Raw genomic sequence first — 27,123 nt, forward strand, 5'->3', positions numbered from 1 at the left:
ATTTTGTTGTTAATGTAGATACCTACAATGATTTGAGGATGGCTCATACCGGCGTATCGCAAATGACATATTCAAGTAATCTTTACGGTAGTTCTCAGTCTTCGGGTAGGCTAGTGCCCTATCAGCCTGTGTATTACGATCTGATCACTTCACAGCAACAGCAACAACAACACCAATTGCTAGAGACCCATTCACCAAAGATCGAATGTCCATCTCCACCTTGCGCAACGCGCTCACCTGGAATGGTCTCAGCTGGCCAATCACCTGATCATCATCAACTCACTTCGCCACATATCGTCACTCTAGGCAGTCCGTCGACTAGTCCAGCCGGATCTAAAATTATGCTGGACAATGGTCACCTCGAGAGATCTACGGTTGTGTCGATATCATCCTAAACACAGTCTGGAAAGATGTCGGATTGTTAAGGCAGGCAATAAATAAAAAATCGTAGCTAAGTAATTAAGTGCCTGTCAAGCAAAAGACCTGGGTTCGATTCCCACTTTTTATTTTTTTAACCAGCGAGACACACAATCTCGCTGATCTTACTTTCCTGCACGCATTGTGATACGCAAAATTAAAAGTTATACATCTTTTAAAAATGTGTGAAAATATGAAAGCAGTGCTATTGTAAATAAGAGTTTTAGAATGTTTTAGAATTTTAGAATTTTTCGGAAAATCGAAGCTTTTCCTTTAGAAAGAGTAGTTCCTAAAGGAAAACAGATTTTTTTTCTTTGTAAAAAAATAATTTTTTTCTTTATTTTATGTTATTTTTATTAATTTTTTCTCTTTTTTTTTACCAAAGAAGATTTTATTAACAAATCCTATTTCAATTAAGACAGTAAGACCAAATTACGAATGATATTGTTGTATTTGTATATATATGTATATGGGAATTTTCTTATATGTAAAATTATATATAAGATTATATGTAAGTGTTCTTATTCCAGCATAAAACTACATAAAAGCAAGGATATTTTAATCGAACGGATATATAATATTCTTAATAGGTATAACATAAAATATATCGTTTTATCGCGAGAGCGATAAAAATGATAACAATAATGTAATATAATACAATTAAATAATAAATATATAGCAACAATGGTGTATATTATATGAGTAAACATATCTGACGGTTATGCGAATAAATATATTCAATAATTATGACATATTTTTGTCTTTTTATAATAACGAGTTTTAGCAAGTATTTACGTCAATATGTTTCGCATAATATACTTTTAGAATATTGTGTATTGAGATATTAGATTATTTCTAAATAAAATGGGATATTTTAAACGAACATTTATTTTTTTAATTTATAATTTATATAATTATGTGTCTTATCTTAAATCTGAAGGTAAGTTAATTATTTTTAAAAACTTAAATAAGAGCTTTTCAACTCGTGCACCGTGCGACAAAAATTCGTTTTGTGCGCGAGTTGAAAGGCTCTGACTTAAATTATCAGAAAAATTATAACATAATACAATTAAAAATTATAACGTAAATTATAACAAGAAAAGTATAATATTCTATGTGCATTCTATAATAAATTGCAAAAGATTGATCCAATGCGCATTACTGTTTTTAGGTATGTAATCATGTAACATGTACATGAAGCGTACAATTTACATTTTTTTCATAAATAATGCATTCATTGCGTTATTTAAAAGATGATGTTTTTTTTAGAATTATCGAAATAGATTATTTAAATTACACATACAAATATACGTTTAATATAGGTCCTCCATAATATTCACAAAAACATACAGTTGATGATAGACGAGGAGTCAGTGAACGGCCGAAAGAAAGTTCATCCTTGTGTATTTTCGACGATAATGCAATGTCTCGGCTAATCTTTGTCGCTACATATACCCTCTCTTGTTTGCAATGGCGTAGTCGACATTAGAATTCACCAAAGTTTTAGAGAGAATAATTAGATATTGTTTAAAATTATAAAGTTGTTTATTCGTTTCATTTTTAATTTAAAAAAAAGGGCAGTGGACCTCAACATGGAATACGCAATGCTAATGAAAAATGATATATTTTAATTACAATGACATGAATGTCAAGTCACGGAATTTGACAACTGCACGTTTCTGTTCTATTATTGAGCCATCCTTAACTAATTCAAAATACAATAAAAATCGCAATGATCCGTATCTATATAAATAAAGATACGGATTTTTACTGGTTTTACTATAGTATTTTGTTACAACATTCACGTTGTTGTAATTAAAAAATACATATCATTTTTTTATTAGCATTGCGAATAAAAATGAAATAAATTCTACATTATTTAAATTATATAAATTAATATTACATAATTTATTTCGTTAAACATTAAATATAAATTTAATATTTAATGAAAAATGAACTTTAAATCTCAATATATATTACTTATTTTTACCGGAGGGTTTTGTTGATTAAATAATTTGTAATTGTGTTAACTTAAAAACAATCATACAACATATCTCTTATATGCATCATGAATCTCCATTACGCTGTTGCTTCTGGGACAATAATGCTCGTTGGATCGTTGCCTTATTAAAACGATGTCTCACCTGATTCTCTTATCAGTGGTACCCTAGTGTGTGCTCTGTAACCATGACTATAACCCTCCGACTTCAAGCTTCATTCCCCTCCTTCTAACAAAATGATAACTGTGATAGGTATATGCCTGTGTGTGTGTACACGGTAAGGTAAACCGATCCCTCGTCAAGGAGCTCCACGAAAATATAACCTGGGATAAAAGTAATAAATTATGAATAAGCCGAAGATTTTTCATAACATGATAAATATTTAAACTTTCTGTTCTAGGAGATTGTTCTATGTTTTAATTCAAATATTAGCATTTTCCTTTACTTAATTATTTCTCGTTATACAATTTTCATAAAAAATTCATTGAGAGAGATTTCACACTAAATCTTTCTAAAGCGACTTTTATTGACATATCTATATTGAGGCAATCGTGTAATTGCTTTGATGAATTATATGGACATAAAAAGATAATTAGGTCGAGCTATAATCTGCGCGAAATGTAAAAAAAACAAATATAAAGAGAAGAATAATAAATGAGACATATCATTGATACGAAAAACATGCGAAATAGCACATATGAAGTATAAAAAGTAATATATTATAAATCGACTGTGACTTCGAATTCTATAATAACGTTCAGATTTAGTTATAAAAAATACACAATTAAGTTATAATTTTTCTAATAAAACTTATTTTGTTTACATGATACGGATTTGGACTTCTTTAAAATACAATATATTGCTCTTAAGAAATTAGAGGTGTTCTACTCAATTCGTAAATAGATAATTACATAAATACAATTTTTAAAATTTTCGTTGTTTTAATCGACTATTTATCTCGATTGTTAAAAAAAAAAATTATTTGCCATCTTTATTTTATTTTCGCAACTTACCACCACAGTAGAAGAGCGAAAGAGGCGACGAGCACCGCACCGGTACCGCACCGGTACCAATATGGCGTCCGCAGAAAGGATTCCGACACACTACGACACGGCGCGACGGCAGCAGTCGCTTTCTAATCGTCATCAGTTAATATTTGACGGCTCTCGGATAAAATCGAAGCTTTGATCTCGCGCTACCAGGCGGCAGTTCCAACTCGACGACGAGCACGACGGCGAAGAGTAGCAGGCCTCCTCGCTCTCCTCGTGGAAGCGCACCTGTGTCAAGCGCGCGCCGCATGCGTGTCTCGCTCACAAACTCACTCGTAGACGCAGTAACGACGAGGAGCGAGCTCCAAGAACGTCGGAGCACGTCGTGGAGCGTCGAGTACAGAGTAGAGTCCAAGAGGAAAGTTCTCCACGTAGCCGCTCTCTTCTTCGACGTTCTTCTGCCTCATCTTTCTCTTCCGTTTGATTTGTAAGTTAAAACCCCTTATCGTTCCGTTCGCGACCTTTCGGCCGTATATCGATTTCGTCCGTTGTCAGAAACCGGCAATGCAATGCCGGGTTTACAGCGAGTTAGTAAACAAATCATGACCTCAATGTTAAATAAATTTTTATTTATATAATTAATAGATGATTTGGGAATAATTCAAATTACGACATATTAATGATTAAAATTAATCATTAGATAAATGAAATAGTTAATATTTTTTTAGCGACAGTCTTCTCTCACGTGTATCTGTAATAAATGAAAGGGTTTAATATTTTAAGCGATCATTAACTTTATGATGTAAAAAAGTTTTTTAATTAATATTAATATAAATTTAATATCATAGAATTATACATAGATATACATTACCATCATAATTCAACACAATTTAACAGTTTCAATATAAAAATGACTGCAACAAATGTTATTGAAATATATTTAAAAAAGACATTAAAGCCTAATAAAGTTCAAGGTTCGTACTTTATAATTTCATTTTTGATACATGCAAGCAAAATATATATATATACGTAGAAACACTTATGGGGATTCAGGCTATTAAATCAGGAGCAGCGGATCGTCTAACGCGATTTTATCACTTATTAAAAGAGAGAGAAAGAAACACATGCGAGAAGGAGCCAAACGAAAGCGAACATCCGTAACGCCAGTAACGCCGTACACGAAAGGAACACTTGTGTTTTATGTTCGGCCCGTTCCGACACTTGTGTTTTGTACGCGGCCCGCTTCCTCCTCCTCATCGATCTCGTCGTCGAAATCTAGACACAGTCCTTACCGATTCGATTCATCCGTCTTTCTTTTTTTTCCTCTTTCTCTCACTCTCTCTCTCTCTCTCCCTCCCTCTCCCTCCCCCCCTCTCTCTCTCTCGCAGATTTTCTCTCATTTTTCTCTTCCTCAAAGTCTCGGTGGTTCACCTTGGTGTTATGTCGATTCATCTGTTTTACCATTCAACAACGCATCGCATGTGCGCCCGGTGCGAACAATATTACCATCACGAATCGTTGAAATTGCATATGAGCTCATTAAGTTACACATAATATATTCAACATATACAAGTGCGATCGGGAATATTTGCAGATCTTTGAGCATTCTCACTTACAGCATATTAATTATTTTAATGTTTAATTAATTCACCTGTGTCTGGTTTACGATGAGCGAGGCACATCCCAAATGGGACGGTGTCTAAATTGCTCGGTTGCAAAAATATCGTCGATATAAATATTAATCGATAATGTTGTTATTCCGACGGTACGTACTCACGACGGAAGATTTCGATGGTCGGACCTTCTTACTAAGCTAAAGATGTGCATGTTCAAGATGTGCACTTTCTTTATGAAATTCCACATATTATTCATTTAATTTCTCATATTTCCATTTTGCACTTATGTTTCTATATTTATATTATATTTTTGTCGCACCTACTGTTTCAGATATTGTCTAATTTTTTTTTCCAATTACCACTCACGATATCACATGCTCGGTATATATTCATTGACTTCTAACTTTATTTCCCTTAAATTTCGGGCTGCAAATATTTAGGAGAATTTTTCAAATTTACATCAACCATAACATGTCTCGAAAGCCACTAAAGTCAGCTTCACACATATCCATAGAATAGTCTTTTTATTTTGCGCATGTCTTTTTTTCGAATTACGTTCGCGATATGTTCTATTTTCGAATACGATAGACTTTAGGTTTATATTCACCTGTAGATCACAGATTGCGCGACATCGGCATCGGTGCTTCTCGCGGTGTCTGGCACGAAACTATTTGTCGCCAGGAAGAAAGAGATATACTCTGAGCGCAGATAATATTTTATTAATCATTAAGCACATAGCCGCCGTACATATAAGATAATGGGAATAATATCAGGCAATAACGATAATACTGTTTGTCGTGTACGTTAATTATTGGTCCTCGCATTGCGGTTGACTTTCATCACGCCGTCACCGTCGGCGGCGACGTCTTCCCTCGATTATTGTATCGATTTATTCGGAAGTAAAACAAAGTTTATCTTTAAAAAATACCGCATCATTCACGCATCACGTGAAATATATAAGAAAATAGTGACAATCAGGATTCTTCACTTTCTTGCTTATTTGAACAGTTAAACATTTTTTGATCAGTCAAAAACGGTAACCAGAAGAAAATACTTTAAACTTTAAAAGTTCAACACTATCTTACGATCTGTCTCTTCTCTTATCTTTTGGCAAATGTGAAGTACTTACGCGTAAAATATTTATTTGATAAAATTCTCTCTGTAATTTTCTAGCGTTTTCCTAATTCGTACTATTGAATAAGGAATCACTAAGCACGAAATTAAAACTTTATCAAAAAGCTTTAAGAAATTCACTTGAAATTAATTTGAGAAATATTTCACGTATTTTCATCTAGACTTAATATAATATTGTGTAAATTTGAATTATTTATAATAAGAATGAACACATAATATACAAAGCATTGTTAAAAATTTCATGAAATTTAATATACTTTTTTAAGTTACACAATTTGACCTTAATTTTATGATATTACATTAAATTTAATGTATTTATAACTGAAAAGTATATAATATATATTTGTGTACATGTACATGAAATTTAATGTATTTTTCATAAATATATTTATAATGTATTTGAAAATTTATAAAATTTAATTTATATGTTTATTACATTTAAGTAACTACTGTAACTTAATTTTCAGTTAAATTATTCATTACTTTTAATTTCGTTCATAACCATGAGCTTCATTTACATGTAAAGGAAACTCGTGGTTACATTTCTAACAGTATATATTATATAATATTATAATGGATTTTACTAATGAAATCTCTTGTAAAAATTCGTTATCATCAAAGATAGTTTGGAAAAAGTGTCACGAGTTTTGGTTCCGAATGCGATATAAATCATTTTTTCAAGGTCTTGTGATGTTCCATTCGTACAGGTCGAATGTTGGATATACAAATATTGAAATAAAAAATTTCGATCTCGTCATTATACATTGCAGAAATGCAAACATCACTATAATCGTATCGTTATTACGTATCTCATTTTTTCTGTTTGAGGATAGATGATTTTTAGATAATAATAATAATTCCGACATTTTAAAAATATTTTTTCAAACTATTTTATTTGTTGAAATGTTGTTGAAGTCATTGTAAGTATTGTAAATATCTTCGTTCTCTAGAATCTATTTTTCGGATATATTACGACAAACGGGCGCACTATATTTGCAACGAAAACAATGAACATGAAACTTGTATTTGCACAACGCGGTTGTAGCGCGATGTTAATCCCGTCGACGTTAAAATTGAGACAGTTCTGTCTCGTTGTAAATTTCAGTAATTGCGCTGTAAAACCTTCTTCATCTTTGCACGCCTTGTGGACGTGAGACATCACCGTCGAGTCATTTAAACACATACCATAAAGGACTTCTATGTTCGCCATTTTAGTGCACGAGCGTGCACTATACTTGATTACAAAACGATGACAAATTGCAATAAAGTTTTATTGACTTCTTAGTATTCAATAAGATCTAAGAACTTAGCGCTATCATTATCTGTTGTGTTGCGTCTTGAGAAATTTCTTTAATCTGTTATTGTAAAAGAACAGTACAATGCTAAACTATCATTTCAAGCTAAAATCGTATAATTCTTTAAACACTTAATTGAAAAGAATCTATTTTTTCAATTTTAATAAAATTTTAATTTAAATTTAATTATAGCAATATGCAACAATTAAAATTGGAAAGCAGTAAGAATATCGATATCTTCATTAATACAAAAAACCTCTATATAGATCAGAAAAGTTATACTGAAAAGAACATTCGATAATTTTACGACACCATATATATCAGTATACTTTGAACTGCATGATGTCAACAGGCGTAAATAAGACATCATTTTCGCGTAGATTCCCAGTGATACGGATTTACACACACGTACGTCAATCACGCATCTACACACACCTGTATTTTTTTTCGTGTATGATGATAAGGGACTCCTACATGGCTGATAAAGAAAATGGCCTCGACGTATTCGCGCCCCGTTTAGTGACGTAAATCCTCTTTGCTTGCTCGATTTTTATTTCCATCGTGTTTGCCTTGGAAAAATACGAAAATTCGTGACGTATTAATTTCCAAGCATAATGCAACAATTCTCAACGCGCACATATTTCATTTATGTCATCACTTGCAGAATTGCTGACAATTTTCCGCGTTCTTTTTTATGAGACTAAATACCCATTCACATTTGTGTGCTTCATGAATTACTCACTTTGATCGTAAATCTGTAAATTTTCCCCTCATACACATCAAATAGCTTTCTCAGATGAAAATCTGCGAACAATTTATTTCAAGAATTGCTCACACTTTCGTTAGATAACACTTCAGAATTTCTTTTAGGTAGTCATAAGATAAACACGAAATCAAACGATATTTTCCGCTGTATTTTTTTTGAGTTATACTTATTTGTGATAACCGATCTCACACAATGCACTTCGGGTTAAAATAAGCTTACTAGCTCATTTTTGTGAATCCCCGAAGAGATTTATTCGGGGAAATCCATAGATCGGCGCGACTCAAGAGAGTAGGAGCGGCCCTACGCGCTCCTGGCGAATCCGACGACTGAAATTATCATTTTAGCTGATATACTAGCTAATGTAAGGATGCAGTTTTATCTCTTATTATCATGGGAAACGAGATAAATCGCGATAGTGCCGTTTATTTTGACAGCGTGGCGGTACCACAAGCGCCTCCCCATCGCCGATGTACAACGTGACGCTTTGTGTATCGGTCCTAGTATCTTCGTTCAGGTAATCTTGCATCTTCAATCTCTTACCTTCTAATTCTTCTATGTCTTGTTCGTCTTATCCATAACTATTATGAACAAAGATTTATCATAATTATTATTATATATATATACATATAGCCACGAACTTTTTTTTATAAAATAATTAGGCTGTGCCTTAACAAAAATCAATTAAAGAGAATGCACGAAATGCGTGATATGCAAAAAAGTTTTTACACAAAGAAATAGTTATTTTTAATCTATATTTATTTAATGCTGTCAAATACAAAACACTGTACAAGAAATAAAATGTTAGAAATATGTTATGTACAAAAAATGATTTATGTACAATACCGAATCGTTATCTTATACTTGAAGAATGTCTTAGGTATTTGAACTCAACGCTTACTCAATAGCTTAAGTGTTTTGTAACACAGTTTTTTATTTCTTTTAAAGAAACAGTTTTACTCATATTAACGTTTGTCAGAATTTGATTGTGCGTCGCTGAAAAATCTTTCGTGCATTATACATCATGCGTCGCAGTTACGTCTTGTTTGTCGAGTACTGTTTGCTTACTCTGCGACATAACATGATTATAAAATTGAACAATCACCAAACTTCGTCCATTAAAGCTCTGTATGCAGGTAGTTTAACGTAATTGTACTATGTAAACTAATCTACATGCGATACACTTTCAAGTTTCTATGAAATTGTTACTTTGTCGAAACAGGAGGTCTTAGAAAAGGTCTTAGAAAAAAAAGGTCTTAGAAAAAAAAAGGAATTGATTTTTATGATTCCGTTGGAAACTTATTATATCTATTTTTGTAATCGATATTTTATGGGAGACGGTAACTTTTACTAGTAATAACTTTACTAAATTAATAAATGTGTCATACAAACAGAAAAGAGACTACACAAGAATTAAAAAATACGAAAAAAAGGGAGGGAGAAAATAAATATCATTAATCTTCTTTAATAGAGAAAGAAATGTAAATTTATCCATTTATTTATTAGAACTTTATTATAAAATTCCTTCTATTGTGTTATATCATAATACTGCTATATTTAATAATTTTTAATAAAGTCATAAAATCAAATTTCATTATTTTAAATTTATATTCAAATAATGATTATAAATATAGACAAACATAATTACTGCATCAATATGAAATTCTTAACTTTATATTTACTTATTCATATATTTTTGTGTTATATAATTATATAATAAATAGCATAAGTTTCGAAATTTCTTTCCTATTGTGTCATTTTCTTATTCTATATGAGAAATATCTCATCAATGTATTAATTTAACGAAAAAATTATTTTAAAACAGAGCTATGACTTGTCCTACCAAACTTTTAGTGTGTTGCAATTGCGTATAATCTCTTTTTCTTTTGTCGTGGCTCATAATAGCTCTTATCAGCGAAATATTGTGTCAAGAGGAAACCTGTGTGTGCGTGTGAATGTGCTCTTGATTTCTATCGAGCGAACACACTTAGGTTGGTATCGTTACGATCGCAGGTAGAAATATCCAGCGTCACGTACGCCATTCCGGACAATTTCATGCGTTCAAAGGTTCGGCTCGAAAATATATATTTGTTTTCTTTTTAAATTGTTTGTTTTAAATCAATCCTCTCGCTCGTATCGATCGTGCAAATTGATAAATTTATAGCAAATGTGTCCCTTTATCTCAATTGCCTCTTGTCAAACTTGCATTATTAATTGATTTAGGGAATATATTATTTGAAATATTTAATTATATATGATAGACTAACCTTTTTAATTATCAAAAATTGTTACGGTTTCCATTGCCGATGACATTCCATTTACAGAAATGAATCAGGTGCACGATGACGCAAGCAATAGTCATTATCTTAAGATGACTCTTCCGTATGCTTTTCCTATGATATAATTGCAATTATTTATTTTTCTGTGATTGAATAATAACTGACGTATTACCATTATGCCCAAAATTATCTATTTCTTTAATCGTTATTCAGTTCGCTTTCAGATACTTTCGCATTTATTTTATACAAGTCATGTCAATATTATCATTGTAATAACTAGTCATCTAAACAATTATTATAATGTAATTTTGATCTATTATCTATCTTTTATACAGCATTATATAATAAAAAAAGACCTGAAAATTGTTTTTCTGTTTGTATACCTTATTATAAGGTGTATACGATGAATAATATCTCGGTATTTGAAATAACGAAAAATAAAAATGAATATAGATACATATTTCTGAATACTTTTATTGTAAAGAAGATCTAAAAAATTCTTTTACGAAAAATTATCAAACTTTCACATAAGCACCTTTAGTGATACACAAAATATCGGAAAAATATTCCACTTTACGTTGCACTGAAGTATATTATTCGTTGTAGTATCAATGGTGGTTGCACAATTCAGTTGTGTAAAATATTTATGTTCAATATCTTAGTAGAGTATCCTTTTATACTTCTAGAGAAGAAAAAATGCAAAAGAATGAGATGAGGGATGATTAGGGGATGGGGTTTCGCTTGATCCAACGATCTGGAAAAGCCACTAAAAGCTTATGTGGAAGTTTGATAATTTTTTGTAGAAAACTTTTTTGTTTTTTACAATAAAAATGTCCAGAAATATCCATATGTGCTTCTTTTTATTTCTGATTATTTTAAAATATTGATTTATCGTATATATCCTGTAAAAATTGTCACTTTAAAATTAGTTACAAAAAAATTTAATGTCCAACATTAGAAACTTATCACAGATGACAAGTTTCACTTTTGTTAGGCAATTTCACAAATTGCTTAAAAAATAATTAAAAGAATAATTTATTGGATTTCGGACAATTTACGTACCTAATTGATGTAGGTATACGTGAATATCATTGGAATATACTTATTAAAAATTAGAGACATTATGAACGTCATCTGTATTATTAAACGGTAAATTTTATAATTCCGAAATAAATATTTTCCATTCCTATTTTCTGTTGTATTAAAATGAGATAATATTACAAATCTGCCAACAATCCCTTTTCCAACTAGCCAGTGTATACGGATGAATCATCATCCCCCTACGATTAAGCTATTGCCGCTACAAAATGGCGATGCAAGGCATTAGCAACGATGGCCGACGATGACGACAAGATCTCGTGGACATGTTTCCCTCGTCGTCCCTCGCTATCTCTTGTCGTCGTTTCATCGCATTTATCACTAAGCAAACAAACGAACTCCCTCTGCGACCTTTTTTTCCTCAGACCATACTATGTATAATTCGTCCAATCCGGCTGGACAGAATTATGAACAGTCTCGTTGGATTTTACTATCGTATTTAATGGTATTTATATAACTAACGAACGGTTGCGTAAAAAATGTTTACCGAACTATAAAAATAGAAAATATCAAAAATATCAAAAATATTATTCTGGGAAAACCACGTTTTAAGTTTATGGTATTTTATGGTAAACTATTATTAATGGGAAGATTTTTAATTTCATTATTGAAAGAATAAATTCGTTCATTTTTAGATATATCTTTGTCACATTTAAAGATAGATAAGTGTAATGTCGGCAGAAAAGAAAAGACAAAACTGAACTGAATTGCAGGTGTAAATAAAATGTAGAAAATCTTATACCAGATTTTTGCATCGTATTGCTCGAAAGACGAGAAGCATGATCGATTCTTGCGGCAATAACAGCATGTGAGAATAGCCGTAGAGAATCTCGCAATCGACTGACCAATGAGACGCGAGGGTCCGCCCAATCGGTCGCTCTCAGTGGTGTTGGTGTCCATCTAAATTGTTGCTGCATGTTCTCCATATAGCTTTCCTCTCTTTCTTTCTCATACATACATACACATACTTTGTTACTGTTCTCTGCTCACTGCTCGTTAACGAAAGCACCGCAAGAAGAATGCATTGCCTCGTCTGAAGTCAAGTAGAAACTTACCGACGTAGCTACAATTCCACCTCTTTCCTTCCATCTCTTTGTGGGACACCAAGGCGAATCATCTCTCTTTCCATCGTCAGTTGCAAGGCGCTTCCCGCCGGCGAAGCGTCTCTCTCTTTTTTCCAAACATTCTCATCACCGATCCCGCAAATATTTCCGAGTGCATATACTCTCTGTTTAGTGCTATCTATTCAAGTGTATCAGTCTCAGGGACCAGAGTGTATATTTGGTGCGTCGGGATTGCAGACTGCGACAACATAAAAAATCCGACGTAAAGATCAAATGCGACATACAGCGAATGAGGTACCAAGGACCGATTATTTTGCGCAAATGAAATCCGGAAGAGACATAGAAAAATATAGAGTATACTGAATGATTCAATGTCTTAATTAAAGATATTTTAAGGTTTTTTAAATAAAACTACGCGCGATATATTTGCATCATTAAAATTGACGTTAATAAATATATTATATTAACAATGCTGGGAGTTATTCAAAACGTTATTTAAAAGTTTATTCATTATAAAATAAATTTACGAGAGACTCCGTTTACTGAGATTGAAATCTAAAATAATTTTTTATCGATTAATTACGAAAACTATACATCTCTTAATAAATCATTAGATATTTTCGACATCTTTAATCTTTAAAATAATGATACGATTCCACATGCCACTGTATTTTCTTCAACATTCAATGTTTTATTCAAGATTGAAGAGAAACGCTTATTAATTTCAATCATGATAGAAATGAAATTGTCATCGCATGATAAATAATTTTTCCGATTATTTTACTTAAATTTGTTATAATAAACTTTTTTTATTCAATTCACTGCTACCATCACCATCATCGTCGCATTACGATTCGATTTAACGTTCGCGACAGAATCAACGATCGAAGTACAGATTACGAGATCATCGTCGATGAGATATAGCGGAAGTTGCGGAGGTCTTTGCCAAAGAAAGAGAGCCATCGCGTGCTCTCGCCGGAAGTCGAAACTTGACATTGCTGAACGGAAGTATGACGCAGGACAAACAGTACCTCTCGCATTTTTTCCCGAGACGGACGAGGTGTGTCCCCGGTCCTTTCCCTCTCCTCCACCTCTCTTCACTAAACTTGTTGACCCATGTATTCTTACCTGCGAGCTGAAACAATTTCGTGTCGCGTGCCTCGAGGAATCCCCTGAAAGAATGACTAATAGGGTTCGCAGGACCGTTAGTCTTCATCCTGTTGATTGATTAACTTTTGACGAACAGATTATTACTTGATTTAGAAACTTATTTAGAGATATAATCAATATTAAATCATCAATGTTAATTTTCTCTCTCTCCCTCTAAACAATGCATCAACATCATTATAACAGGCCAAGTTCTTTTCTTCGTGTAAATAGAAATATTTGTCGAATTTAATTGTGATGTCGCGTTTACGAAGTCTCGTTATTTTCATCAGCAACTAAATTCCATTGCTTCAAACGCAATGCAATTATTTCTGCTGCACTTTTTGATAAATTCACGAACAATATCACTAAAATTTACTTGTACAAAATGCGGCACTTTATAGCCCAATTCACTATTGCAACAAATTCGGATTCGAACTCAGAAAATATGTCACTTGAAGTAGAAGTAGATAATTTTGATTGTTTTTCCTCCGGTATGTCTTCTGTAGACACAGTCGAAAATTCTCATGCCGGAACTACGGAATTATTCTACATAAGCGTTCCACATAAGTTACATAAGCGCGATTCTACTTTTTTCGAGTACTGTACGAATACTGTATCGGAAACCAGATTCAATTTTATTGTGCAAAAATAGCATAATTCGTGTTCGGTACATGTTCGGTACATCATAGCCAAATTGTCGGTGCAACAAATTTATTTTTATAGGATTCATTTTCCCATCCGAGCAAACAACGATAACAATAACCGCACACCATTTCTGACACGTACCACAAATTCGATATATACATCACATGAAAATGGGCTTCAAATGCTGCCACAATATTTTTTGTCATATTTCGCATATGGCTTGGAGGTGCAAATAAACCACACACATAACAATAATTATTTCGATTTGGATACTGCACATTATTGTTTATTTTAATATTTTCTTCACTTTCAATCTCGTTTTAAACAATTTGAAATTTCATCAACTAAATCCGCGGTCGCGACTGTTCAAGAACAGGAAATGGAGTATGATTGCCCCTTGTTTACGTCGCTTTGTTTAGATCGCGACAATATCGAAGTAAGTCAGTACCGAGACACGGGTATGCTTTCTTAATATCTACTTTCAGAATCTCTTTGATTTTTTCATGGAAGGAAAAAAATCGATTTTTGTTATAATATTTTGTAATTTTATCATATATATCCATTATCTAAAATTTTTTTTCTCTTAAAAAAATAAATTTGATTTTACAAAATCAAAAAATAAAGAACATATTAAATGTCAGCGGTTCCTTTAATAATTAATTAATAGCAAATCATCTACAACGGTATATTTTCTCTAGAACGAAAGTTATCGATGAGAGTAAAAGTTTCTGCGGGATTGTCGACCTAGACATCGATCTCATCTGTTATCCGGTTAAAAATCCGACATATGACTTTACTTGTACCGTTTTGTTATCACGACGATAACATTATTCTGATGTCTTTGCGCGCGAGTTTTCGCACGTGTCGTTGTCTGACATTAACATTTATATTATGCTATTCAGAAAAAGTTAGGAAAAAGATTTTTGCATTTATCTTTTCGATAAATTATATCCGTAATAAATAACGTAATATGTCTATTAAAGATAAGATATTTTTTAATTATTCCTAGTACAAAGAATAATAATAGAATTATAATATTTCTCCCACGAAGAGAGAGAAAGAGAAAGAGAGAGAAAGAGAGAGAGAGATTTAATAAAATGAAAAATAAAGACATCTCATCGGAAATGTCGATGAAATCGCTGACGCGATTAAGATGTTTGTCATGGAATTAAATATTCAATTATATGTTGTTCCTAAAGTGGAACTTGCGTTTTATTCAGGACGTGATGAAAGAGACATTGGTAAAGCAAGAAATCAAGATGGAATGGGATAATCATCGTGCGGACGATAATTCACAAGTTTCTGGAAATGAAGATCAGACAACTAGAAGTCCTCAAAGCGTAATAACGACTAGAAGACATGTGAGAACGATTACAACCGCTGGTCATATAACTGAGGGAATTGCCGAAGTTGATCCGGAATCTCCAGATTCGAATTCGATTAGTGGGAGTCTTCATCAGGGACTTCAACATAGAAATGAGCAACATGAACAAGTTCAACAGCGTAATTTCCAAGAGGAACAGCAACAAACGCAGCATTACGTGCAGATTTCCCATACTGAGAACCAGCAACGACCGACGGATCAGCAACGTGTCGTTTATGCTACTAGCGGACAAGAAGTTCAAGTTGAAGTTTCTGAGGCCTCCGATGCTACCATCACACTTACGGTTAAAGAACCGCCCAGGTAAGAATAATAGAAAGAGTGACAAACTTAAAGCTGATCGAGAAAATACCTATAGATAAATATTACTTCTTTGTTAATGAAATTTAGAAAATATTGGTCAAGAGAGGAAGAGGAAAGGTGTGTTTTTTGTGACACAGACGTAGATAATATAGAGCATTATGTGAAAGAATATAAAAAGATGAGCGGAAGATTTGAGAAGTTAGGAGTAGATAAAGAGGGGATATTAAGGAAATTATGGAGAGTAGATGTAGGCAAAACAAAAGGAAAAGTGTTAAGAAAATTTTAAAAATTAGAAAGGAGAAAAAATTAGAGAGAAAAAAAGAAGAAAGAAGAGGAAAGATAAAAGTTAAAGAATAGCGATATCAGAAAGAAATGTTGAGGAAAAGAATGATATTAGAAGTTTAGGCTTAAGCAAAATAAAAGGGAAGTAATGTAGATGAGTATATGCCGAGTTAAGATTAGTAAATTAAGATAGAAAATAAACAAAGATTGTGTAATAAGGCTGTGAGGATAAGATTTCAAAAGAGTAGTTAAGTAATGTAGGATAAATAGAGTTATAGGAAAAGAATAAACAAACGAGAGGCAAACGAAAAGTATGAATAAATAAATAAGTTAAGGAAAAATTGTAAATCAAGTCCTCTTCTTGGCTTGTAAATATGCTGAAATGAATAAAATTCTATTCTATTACTTCTTCGCGTGAAGATACGAAACGCCTGCGCCAGAAAGATTGGAAGTAGATCGAATATATGCTTACTCCGACGAAGTCCGAAGAGAGAATCATGTGATCACCGTACAAGTACCGGACCATCGACGAACTCAGCAGGCAGGCCACCAAAGATTCAGTCCTCCCGAAAATCATCAAGTCTCTGGACCAAACGGAGGAAGGTATCAAACATCGCCAGTTCTGACCACGACGGAAGATTACGGCGACGCCTCGATCGTTACGCAATCAGGATCTACAGTCCATCTTGGATCACCCGCACCATATTCACCGCCAATCGATGGTATACGTGCCAGTCAGCAACAGCTCGTAGCAACGAGTTATGCCGACGGCGTTGTCAAGTATGACGCCGAAGCTGTGGCTGCTGCGGAAACCATCAAAGCTTCTAATACGTACACCACGCTGGAAACAGTCACTATTCCACCCACACAACCCGTTCAATACACACAGTATTTATCTGTTGGCGAAACTTTTCAACAGACGCCAACGTATAGTTACACCAAGCCAGAACCTGTGATCTTGGCATATCCACCAGCAGCGCAACTTGGCTCGAGAGTTACCGAGGTGAGAAAACGCGGTCAGTTATTTGAATAATATATTTTATATATCGTTTCAATTATTTTACTTTAAATATTGTTACTTTTTTTATTTATTTATTTGTATTTTAATCATCCTTTTACTTAAAAATTTATAAAAATTTTTATTGGCTAAATTTCTTAATTTTGAAACCGAGAAAATTTATTTCGCATTTAATAGGTAGAATCATCTAGCAGCGCATACATGAAGAGCGATCCCACGTTGGCATCATCCTTGACCGCCACCCGAGCGGTTCCCTTACACTACGAACAGCCCGGTTCACCAAATTCCCAAGTGACTCTATACAGCACAGGACCGACGTCATATCAATATGTGAAACCTTCCTCAGGTGATCCTTATTGGTCAGGTGGCAGTACTCCCCCCTTGGAGTATGTCCAGAGTTATCCAGGCATCGCTACGATTTCCGTTAACGATACTGCTAACGTGCAGCTCTATCCCAACTGTAGCGGTGGATACAGCGTTTCCGCGAGCGGAAATGGACCATCTCCTGGATGGACTACCCTTCCGCTTTCCAGTGCTGAGGAGGGATTCGATGGAGTCATAACAACTGAACCCAAAGAATGTGTTAATTGCGCGGCCAGCATGACACCATTATGGAGAAGAGATGGCACTGGTCACTATCTTTGCAATGCTTGTGGGCTCTACAATAAGATGAATGGCGTCAATAGACCACCTATGCGATGCACCAAACCGAAGCAATCGGTTGCACCGGTAAACACTGTGCGAATCATGTGATTACTGTAATCTAACTGTAGTATATTGTAATCTAATTTTTCAAATATTAATTTTTATATAGATTTCGAGAGTCCGAATAATTAAACTAAATGAAGAATGCAATTTGTACATTATATTATTCAAATTATTAATTGAAGTATAATTTATATTACAATTTATACTAGAAACTATTAGAAACTATTATAAACCATATTACAAAAATATAAAAAAATTAAGAAATATTCATGAAGTTATAAATGTGCGTGTAATTAAAATTGGAATTTAAATGCTATTTTTTTAAAAACGACTCTCGAATTATCCATAACTGAATCTTTATTTTTCTCTTCCTCTTTTCTAATCATTTTTAACATACAACATTTTGAATCTACTGAACAATATTGTACATATTGAAAAGGGTGAAAGGAAGATTAAATACTGTTTGCTGCTCTCACATTCAAATATTTAATTGCCGAAATCCGTTTGACCACTGCTAAAATGAGGCCACTGATATTTACCCTGATAAATTTCTCACCCATGAAGCGTATGTAGCTTCGATATTAAGTAACATTCTCGCGCCCTCTGCCTCTCTTCACCGTTTCCTTCTACCGCTGCTAAAGACAGAGGGAAGAGGAACGTTATCTCGAGCAAATAATCACTACGGGACTTGTCGGCGGTTGTTTGCTCTATTTTTCTTGCTCTGAGCACTCCCATTTCGTTGTCTCGATTCTTCAAATACTCCCTGTTTCTTGACGGCAACGCAACATTTTATGTCGTCATCGAGAGCGACGAATTCTCTCGCGAGTCCTTTTTAAGCTAACAAAATATATTTTAATTTTTTTAAATTATCAAATATAAGCAAAAGAGAAAGAGAGAGAGAGAGAAAAAGAAGAAACAGAAAATAGTACATTATTCGCGAAATATATAACTTAACTTCTGTAATTTAATATCTTACACATAATAAATTTATTTATGTGCACTACATTACTTTGTCATTGATATGTGTTTATGTGTTGATATGAAATGTTTTTTTATGTTACAGACTAATGTACGAAGAGCAGGGGTACAATGTGCAAATTGTAGGACAAGCAACACAACTCTTTGGAGACGAAACAATAATGGTGAGCCAGTCTGCAATGCGTGTGGCCTTTATTATAAGTTACATAACGTAAGTTTCGAAATCATATAACAAAATTATGTACATTAAATGCTTTTCATTCGTACCTCGTTTGAATGGAAAATTTTCAATCAATTCTATTTATTTTTATTTACAAATATTGTAAAATCAAATAATAACAGCGTAATTAAAAGATATGAGTAACAATCATGTAGCAAAAAAACTCACTATGAACTTTTTAATTATTTAATTCTTAATCATTATTAAAAATGTAGTTAAAAGTAATACAAAGAGTAAAATTTCTTTTTCTTATCGATGGTGTTTCCGAGTAATGTTCTGAGAATTACTACAATAATGTTTCCATTCTTGCGCGATATAAAAACATCAAGAAAGCAGTAGAGAAATTTTTTTAATTAACATTAATCTTACTGCGAACTGGTCAGCGCGTTGTTATCAGCTTTTTTATGATTGCTAACGGCGATAACGACAACTTGATTGTTTTTACACACATGAGACGACCCCGTCTCGATGTTGAAGAGGAGCACAGATTATCGCGCGAATCTGTGCAAACGATCGTAACAACAAATTTAATTAAAACAGAGATCAATGCGTGACTGTACCGTTCGTACCTTAATCGAAACAATGACTGTCCTCTCTAGCCTTTTTCATTTTTATTAGTTATAATATAAAAGTCAATTGAGCGATTTTATGCTTTAACCAGTTGGAGAATATTAAAAATAAATAATTTTTAGGAACTTTTCACATAGAAATATAATCAGATTGATTATAACAAACAGGTAAATAGGCCTTTAAGTATGAAAAAGGAAGGAATACAGACTCGGAAGAGGAAACCGAAGAACCACTCGAACATCACTGGAAATTTACCCGGTCCTAGTGGTCTCCACAAGACCGATATCAAGTCCAGTCTACTTGGTGAGTCTTCGGTGAGCAAGTCCATTATATATAGTTTATTTTTTACTAATATCTTCTATTAGTTTACATTTTAACAATTGTACGTGATATCATCTTCACATTTTTCTCTCCGTCAAAATTTTTCAATAGACAATAATATCTTGTATTCTCATTTTTCACGAACATTAGTTAGGCAATTGATTAGGTGTACCTACAGATAGGAGTGAATAAGATTTCCTCTTTCAGGAATATATATTTGTATGCAAAACTATTATATAATTAAATAAGAGAAATTCCTATATTCGGTCAAAGCGGATCTTGGTGCTTAAATATTATATTTCTGTGTGAATTTATATATACATATTTGATTCTGCGAACCGCGCCGAAATCTTTTTCGGTCTCGAAACGCATGAACACAGAACCAGAGTAATAACATCACACTTATTAAATTGATAACCAATTTAATAATTTTTGATGCTAATAATCTTTACAAGAGTATTAATAATTAGATGTTAATGAGAATTTAAAATCAGCGAATAATTTTAAAACAATTATGATATAATAACAAAACTATTATAAAAATTATTTTTAATATCTTATTACTTAAGCAGTTATATAATCGCTAAAAATATATCATTTTATAAATCATTTTATTATTAGAATTATTATTTAAAACATATATTATCAAGTGCAGTTTAAATTTGGAGCTAAAAATTATTTTTACCACTGCTATCGCCGTGTAAATAATAACTAATCGGTTTTTCCGCGTACAAATATTCTTCATGGAACGATCAGTCAATAATTCCCGTCCACGTCCATCGACAATCATGATGGCCGACTAAACACACGATTGCATACAATGTACATGTGTAAGTACATGAAGAGGGGTCGGGGAAGCTCCGATGAGAGCACACAACAACTGATAGTGCCTCGGATTGGTCAAAGCTCGGGATGTATTCCGATAGCGACTAACATATACTCGTCGATGGGAGATTAACTCAAAACACGCACGTGAGATATACGGGAGAGAGGTATAGGACGTTAGCTTCGATACGTCGATATTTTCTCACTTTCTGTGAGATCATGATAAAATTAACAAATTGATCGAAATAACTAATGCACATGTAAAATTCTAGAAAACTTGCGATCGACTAAAAAATTTGCAATTGCGCATCCGAGATTTCAATATTTTTCATTTACAATTAAACTATTGTGTTTCTTTTGACTTAACGAATCGGGCATCGTTGTCGCATATAGTCAAAATTCTTCTTTGCAAAGCTGAAGATATAAAAAATAGATGAAAGTAAAGAAAATTCAAAAAATTTTATTCGAATTATATACAGTTATCTTTCTTCAAAATCACGTTACAACCTTGGAGCACTTTTTAAGTAAACGGCAAAATAAAGATTAAAGTCGATTAATAATCGTATGGATTATTCGATGAATATTTGAGATCTCGAATATTCATTCGTGATAAAAAGCTATCAGCTGATCGTTAAATCTTTATAATTTAAGTATCAATGCGTATCTATAATTAATGAAAATAAATGAAGATATGTAAACAAATGTATTATTAGAAATACGCAAATTTAGACATATCATAGAGTAATATCATGAATAATGCATACATCTTCTTGAAATACAATTTATACACATATAGGTATCGTTTTTGTTAAAAGAAGTTAAGAGTAATGTAAAAACATGACGAGCACGTGAAATATGATGAGCAAAGTAATTGTGATCGATATTGATCTTTTTATTGATATTGCAGTGGACTCGTTGCAGTTGAATATATACGCAAGCGGGGGTGGGGGTGGTGGAGGGGTCGAAGAACATTGTCTTCCTGTAGGTACACCAACTGGAACACAATTAGGACATGCACACTCGCCTCTCGCAATACCTACCGCCGCCGTGTTGAATCGCCAAACTACTCTTACGTAAGTCACGAATCACTTTATTTATAATGCAGAAGATTTGCACATATTTCGACATTATTATGCAGCATGTTATCGGTAATTCTATTAATAAATCAATTATTAAAAAAAAAAATTAAAATTAAGTCGAAGAAACTTTGAACAAAAAAGAAAAATAAAGTTAATTTATTTATGTAGTATCTCAGTACAGGCATTTATAACTTTAGTTTTGTTTAAAAAAATTACGAACTCAAAATTCAGCGAAAAACTCAGGAATGAAAATAATTGCAAGTTTTGAGATACTTTTTACACAATATAAATTTTTATAAAAATTAAGATGTAAAAATAATATAAAAATAATATAAAATGATACAAATTAAAAATATTATTGCTAGATTATAATATTACATATTTTATTGTTAAAATTTAATTTTTTAAATATATTCAAATAAATAAATAGTAGAATCATTTTAAATTAAAAAAGTTAGAAATCTTATTATGTAATAATTATTTATTACACTTTAATACTATTCTCTTTTTATTTTAGCGTGCCACCACTAGAACCAATCACTAGTCAATCCACCAGCGACATCGCGTCGGTTATAACGTCAACTACGGCTGCCCATACGGAGAAATCGTGAATATCATTTTTGTTCCGTAGAGTTTGTAGAAATTCTGTACTTGCCGACCGTAGCTGTAGTGAACATGCATTGACTTTATTATTGGTTTTGACATCGAAATATGTTGATTATCATTGAAAAAGTGATTGTATTAATTACAAACAGATAGAATTATTCTGTACAAAAAAAAAATAGCGTGTACACTATAAGAAATTTCTATCCAAGTGTTAGAAATTTGTATCCAACAAAAATGTACTGTAAATTTAAACAGTTATATTGAGAAATAACAATAACATTTTGTGGTAAAGTATATGCAAATCTCTAATATGCATGTACAGCACGCCAGTTTTGTAAATTCACAACAAATTTCTATTAATATTGTGATATTACAACAAAATGTTATAGTTTGTAAATTTATTAGTAATCTTGCAACGCGAGATACAGATTACTAAAGCCATCTATTGGAAAAATAATGGATTTCTTTTTACTACCTAATACGTTGCACATTTTTATTATAAGGATACTGTAAATTCACAAACATTTCTAACAATGTACATTAAAAATGTATTTACTCAGAAATTTAGTATTGAAGAGAGAGAGAAACATCTGATCTTCATTAATTTAATTAATACATAAAACGCTGAAGTTTAATACGTGCTAAATACACCACATTAATACGAATCAAAGGAGTCACTCCGATATCAGTACTCAAGTAATTAAACAATTTACGTTTAAAAAATGTTTAATTGAAATATTTGTTATAAAAACGTTAAATATATATATAATTATTATGTATATCATATATGTTTATAATATACCATATATATATATGTATACATATAATATATATAGGCATTATTAACGTTAATTATTAAGCCATTGAAATATCTCATATAAAAAACGATATTTTAAACTAATAAAAAAATATTTAATAGACGTTCCAAACATCTTATTAAACATTTTTATAACGTTTATTAAATAGTTTAAAAAACTTATCTTTTTAACATTTATTTTTCAGTTTATATATAATTTTTAATGTTTATTAAACATAATTGTATTACTTGAGTAATTATTGCGAATTTTTTGAATTAGAAAATGATTTTTTAAACTGTGTTCCTATCGCTTATTTATATTTATCATTAGTATTAATTCCTAATTATCTATTTCGACTTTTGGGAATGCAAAAGCACATTGTAACCGATGCATTTATAACCTGTTCGTTTATCTTTTTGCGCTTTTTGTCGTGTCGATTTTTGCAAAATAATCGAATGTTTCTTAGAATCGATACAATATCGGTAACGCTTTTTGTTACGATTTCTTCTTTGAAGCTGCGTTACCGACATTGTAGACTATGTCGCAATGCCTGAACTGATGCGCTCCCTACCAGAAAAACCGGAGAAAATAAAGAAAAGAAGATTATGTGTGTTTATACATACAAAAATAAAAATAAATAGTTTTAAAATGTTTTAAATTGTTTTAAAATTTAGCGTAAAATTCACTTTTAATTTTTTAAATTAGTTTTCTATTTTCTAATACACAATAAAAATCTCCTTTTGATTTTTGACAAATACGTTTTTTCTATAATTTTAATATCAGATAATGTGACATACAAGACAATTCTAATATAAATTTTTAGGCAGTGTGACATATAAAGTACCTCAAATAATTAATATACTTATCTGCGATTTATATTTAATGTATGATATGATGTCTGCCTAATTTTGTACATATACGTTTTATGCCACATAATCCAAAGAAATATGTATATCTAGATATATGTGCATGTATAGATGTATATTTTAATTTTCTCTCCAAAGAGTAATATATAACGTAAATACACGTACTAGATATATTTTGTTAATTGTTTTTTAAAGAATGATAAAAGTTTAATATCCCTTAGGACGAGATCCAGATTCCTTTGTAGAACAGTATTTACATTATACATAAATATAATTATACATCTTATTGCATCACAAAATTACAAGTTACACAAAATTATAAGTAAATAAAATATCATACTTGATTCATAAATTACAAATGTAGAGATAACAGTAAATTCTTAATTTTCCAATGAATTTTTATTATCTCTTTTTTTATAACAAACACTATTAACATCACTGATTTAAAAATGCAATAATGTATGTTGCTCGTAATTATATGGCATGATAAAATGAAAACAATATATATACAATTCTCACGAATATCTTACTGTTTATATAGTAATTCATCATGTCTTAGCATTTGTCGAAGAGTTCTCGCAAAGATAACGCTTATTTAATTATGAGTAATCATCTATTCAGTGATGCGTAATTTATAACATATCAAGAAAAACTAATTAAATTAATTAATGTTGAGCAAATTATTTATATAATAAATAAGTATGAGTAATAAAATGCGTAGAATCATTGTCGTTTATCAAACTATACTCTGGTGTATCTCTTTTTTTCTATCAAATACCAAGATAATCCATTTATTTCAAGTAACATGTATTGATTACCAATAAAAAAATTTTATATTCCTCATTCTTTAATTATAATAAGAAATTATGATTTTACTATTTATTAGTACTATTTATTTATAATAAATATGTTATAGATAGATTTACTAAATTTTTTTAAGTAATGTAATTACTGAAAAATATTTAGTACGTATTTTATATTTAGTATGTATACGCATAGAATTTGATAACGCGGATTATATTAAACAAAACCCAATATTCTTGTAATGTATATTTATAACACATATATATGTATATACACATATATGTATATTTATACACAAAGGCACAGCAAAGATCGCGAAATGCAAATAGGAAAGAGAGCAGATACAAGCGGAGGAAGGAAATACAGAGAAAGAGAGAGAATGCGATGAAGGTAGAAAGCTGGACCACAGGCAAGAGGTGACAGGCGAAGAGAACGAGAGTGGCGTCATGAGGGGATAAAAGGGAAAAGGGGGGAAAAGGGGGGCAAAAGTCCATCAGCCTAAAGAGCGGCTATCGTACCGGCTAAGGGCTATTCCATGTTAGCCACTCTCACCGAGCTCCTTTTTTCCACCTTTTTATTCCCCTCCGTGGCTCTTTATACCGTGGCGCAAACGTGGCGCCGCCCTCGAGAATCCCTTCCCCGTTGTCGATTCATCGAAAGCACCTCTCTGCCGTTCGATCGAGCTTCTTTCGTTCTGTCCTTCTTTGGGAAGAAGGGTTCTCTCTGTTGTCTCCCTCCTGCACCACCGGTTCCCTCAGCAAGCATTTTTAGATTGTAATTTATCGTTTTTAGTATTTCGTTGTGCGCCATGAGGTTCCACGAAATTCAGTGAAGTGAATCGGGTGGGAGATGACGATTTATTGTCGACGGCGATTCGCGAGCGAGAAAAAGATATTCCTCGTAGTCTAGGATGGATTCGATACTGATTGGAGTACAAGTGAATTTTATTTTATTCACTCGTGATTTATACGAAGATGAGATTAAGTGGGTGATGAAGTAATTTTGAAAATAAGATTTCTAATATTTTAATAAAAACCGTTCAAAGAAAATAATCAATCTAACACGATTTTTATATAGGTTTCATTAGAGAGATATAACTGCAGTGGCTTTTGCGATGTTAAAAATTCCATGAAAATACTACCGGCTGAATAGGAAAAATCTTTATCAACGTAGTAAAGAGCAAGATTAGATAGATGCGGCGGCAGACATTCGCTTGGTGGGCGAAAACATATTTATTAGAAATAAACGCTCATCAAGGTATACAATGAAACAAGAATATCTCAAGGATGAGAATATCGTCAAGGATGAATCGATAAAGTATGATGACGATTGAATTACAAAAATCACTGATAATAATCGATAGGACGGTAGAAATGGTTATTTTTCGGAAATACAGGATGTAACTTATAAGACGTAATTGTTTCAGTTCAATATATATTTATCATCATGTGATCGTAGATTATACGTTTCTTGAATATGAAATTACATTAATCGCTTTTTGTTATAATTATCGAAGTCTTCAATCTATTCAAAGTTTAACACTTGGATATTGTTAAGAAGTTACATATTGTTAGAATTCAAATTGCGTTGGATGATAATTTAAATATTAGATATCTCGAAATGTTCTCTTGATTATTAATAAAAATGCATATTTCATCTAATTTAAAATCAGTATTTCTTTAAATACAATGAGTTTTTTTTTAGGACATCAAAGATAAGAGAATATATTCCATCTTTTTTATTAAGATTTAAAAAGATTTGACAGTTTAAACGGAATACGATACAACTATAGAAATTAATGTTTCAATTTTGTGAAATAAACTTTTATTAGTTTTCTTATTTTATTTATTCATTTATAATAGTGTCATTTCGTAACGGCAATAATTTAATGGTACTATTGCTAAACGGTAAATCAT

At 32.0% G+C, this 27,123-nt stretch overlaps 2 protein-coding genes and 1 long non-coding RNA gene across 13 annotated transcripts in view; 2 read left to right on the forward strand and 1 right to left on the reverse strand.

The window, feature by feature from the left end:
* LOC105153867 (uncharacterized) overlaps positions 1-1,300 on the forward strand; it is a 58,291-nt gene extending 56,991 nt beyond the window's left edge. For all 3 annotated transcript variants that reach the window (XM_087412130.1, XM_087412129.1, XM_087412128.1), the window contains one exon: positions 19-1,300. In XM_087412130.1, the coding sequence (XP_087268256.1) occupies positions 19-395 (377 nt within the window). In that variant the 3' untranslated portion in view covers positions 396-1,300. The remainder of the gene's footprint in view (positions 1-18) is intronic.
* LOC105153811 (uncharacterized) lies at positions 317-12,057 on the reverse strand. 6 transcript variants are annotated; one of them, XR_015547019.1, is made up of 5 exons: positions 8,194-12,057; positions 4,278-8,020; positions 3,431-4,157; positions 2,562-2,740; positions 317-402 (listed from the first exon to the last, which is right to left on the reverse strand). It is a non-coding gene; the product is annotated as an uncharacterized LOC105153811 (long non-coding RNA). The 6 variants fall into 6 exon arrangements; XR_015547018.1 differs by having other exon boundaries at positions 4,278-7,511; positions 7,887-9,879; XR_015547017.1 differs by having other exon boundaries at positions 4,278-9,652.
* LOC105153810 (uncharacterized) lies at positions 3,802-25,146 on the forward strand. 4 transcript variants are annotated; one of them, XM_011068885.2, is made up of 8 exons: positions 3,802-3,893; positions 15,670-16,133; positions 16,836-17,418; positions 17,611-18,171; positions 19,205-19,330; positions 20,077-20,212; positions 21,963-22,128; positions 22,652-25,146. In XM_011068885.2, the coding sequence occupies exons 2-8, from the start codon at positions 15,676-15,678 to the stop codon at positions 22,743-22,745; spliced, it is 2,124 nt and encodes a 707-aa protein (XP_011067187.1). In that variant the 5' UTR covers positions 3,802-3,893; positions 15,670-15,675; the 3' UTR covers positions 22,746-25,146. The 4 variants fall into 4 exon arrangements, with proteins under 4 accessions (XP_011067187.1, XP_087268259.1, XP_087268258.1 ...); XM_087412132.1 differs by lacking the exon at positions 3,802-3,893 and adding an exon at positions 12,384-12,949 and having other exon boundaries at positions 17,611-18,162; XM_011068884.2 differs by lacking the exon at positions 3,802-3,893 and adding an exon at positions 12,387-12,949.
* The last annotated feature ends 1,977 nt before the right edge of the window (positions 25,147-27,123 follow it).

Source organism: Acromyrmex echinatior, chromosome 12 (assembly GCF_024713525.1).
Source record: "Acromyrmex echinatior isolate Ae372 chromosome 12, ASM2471352v2, whole genome shotgun sequence".
Lineage (NCBI taxonomy): Eukaryota > Metazoa > Arthropoda > Insecta > Hymenoptera > Formicidae > Acromyrmex > Acromyrmex echinatior.

Excerpts from the sequence above, each read along its gene's own strand:
- LOC105153810 (XM_011068884.2), top strand. The coding sequence starts at position 12,929 with ATGCGACATACAGCGAATGAG. Across the intron at positions 17,419-17,610 it reads TTGGCTCGAGAGTTACCGAG|GTAGAATCATCTAGCAGCGC; the intron begins GTGAGAAAACGC and ends CGCATTTAATAG. Across the intron at positions 22,129-22,651 it reads AATCGCCAAACTACTCTTAC|CGTGCCACCACTAGAACCAA; the intron begins GTAAGTCACGAA and ends TTTTTATTTTAG.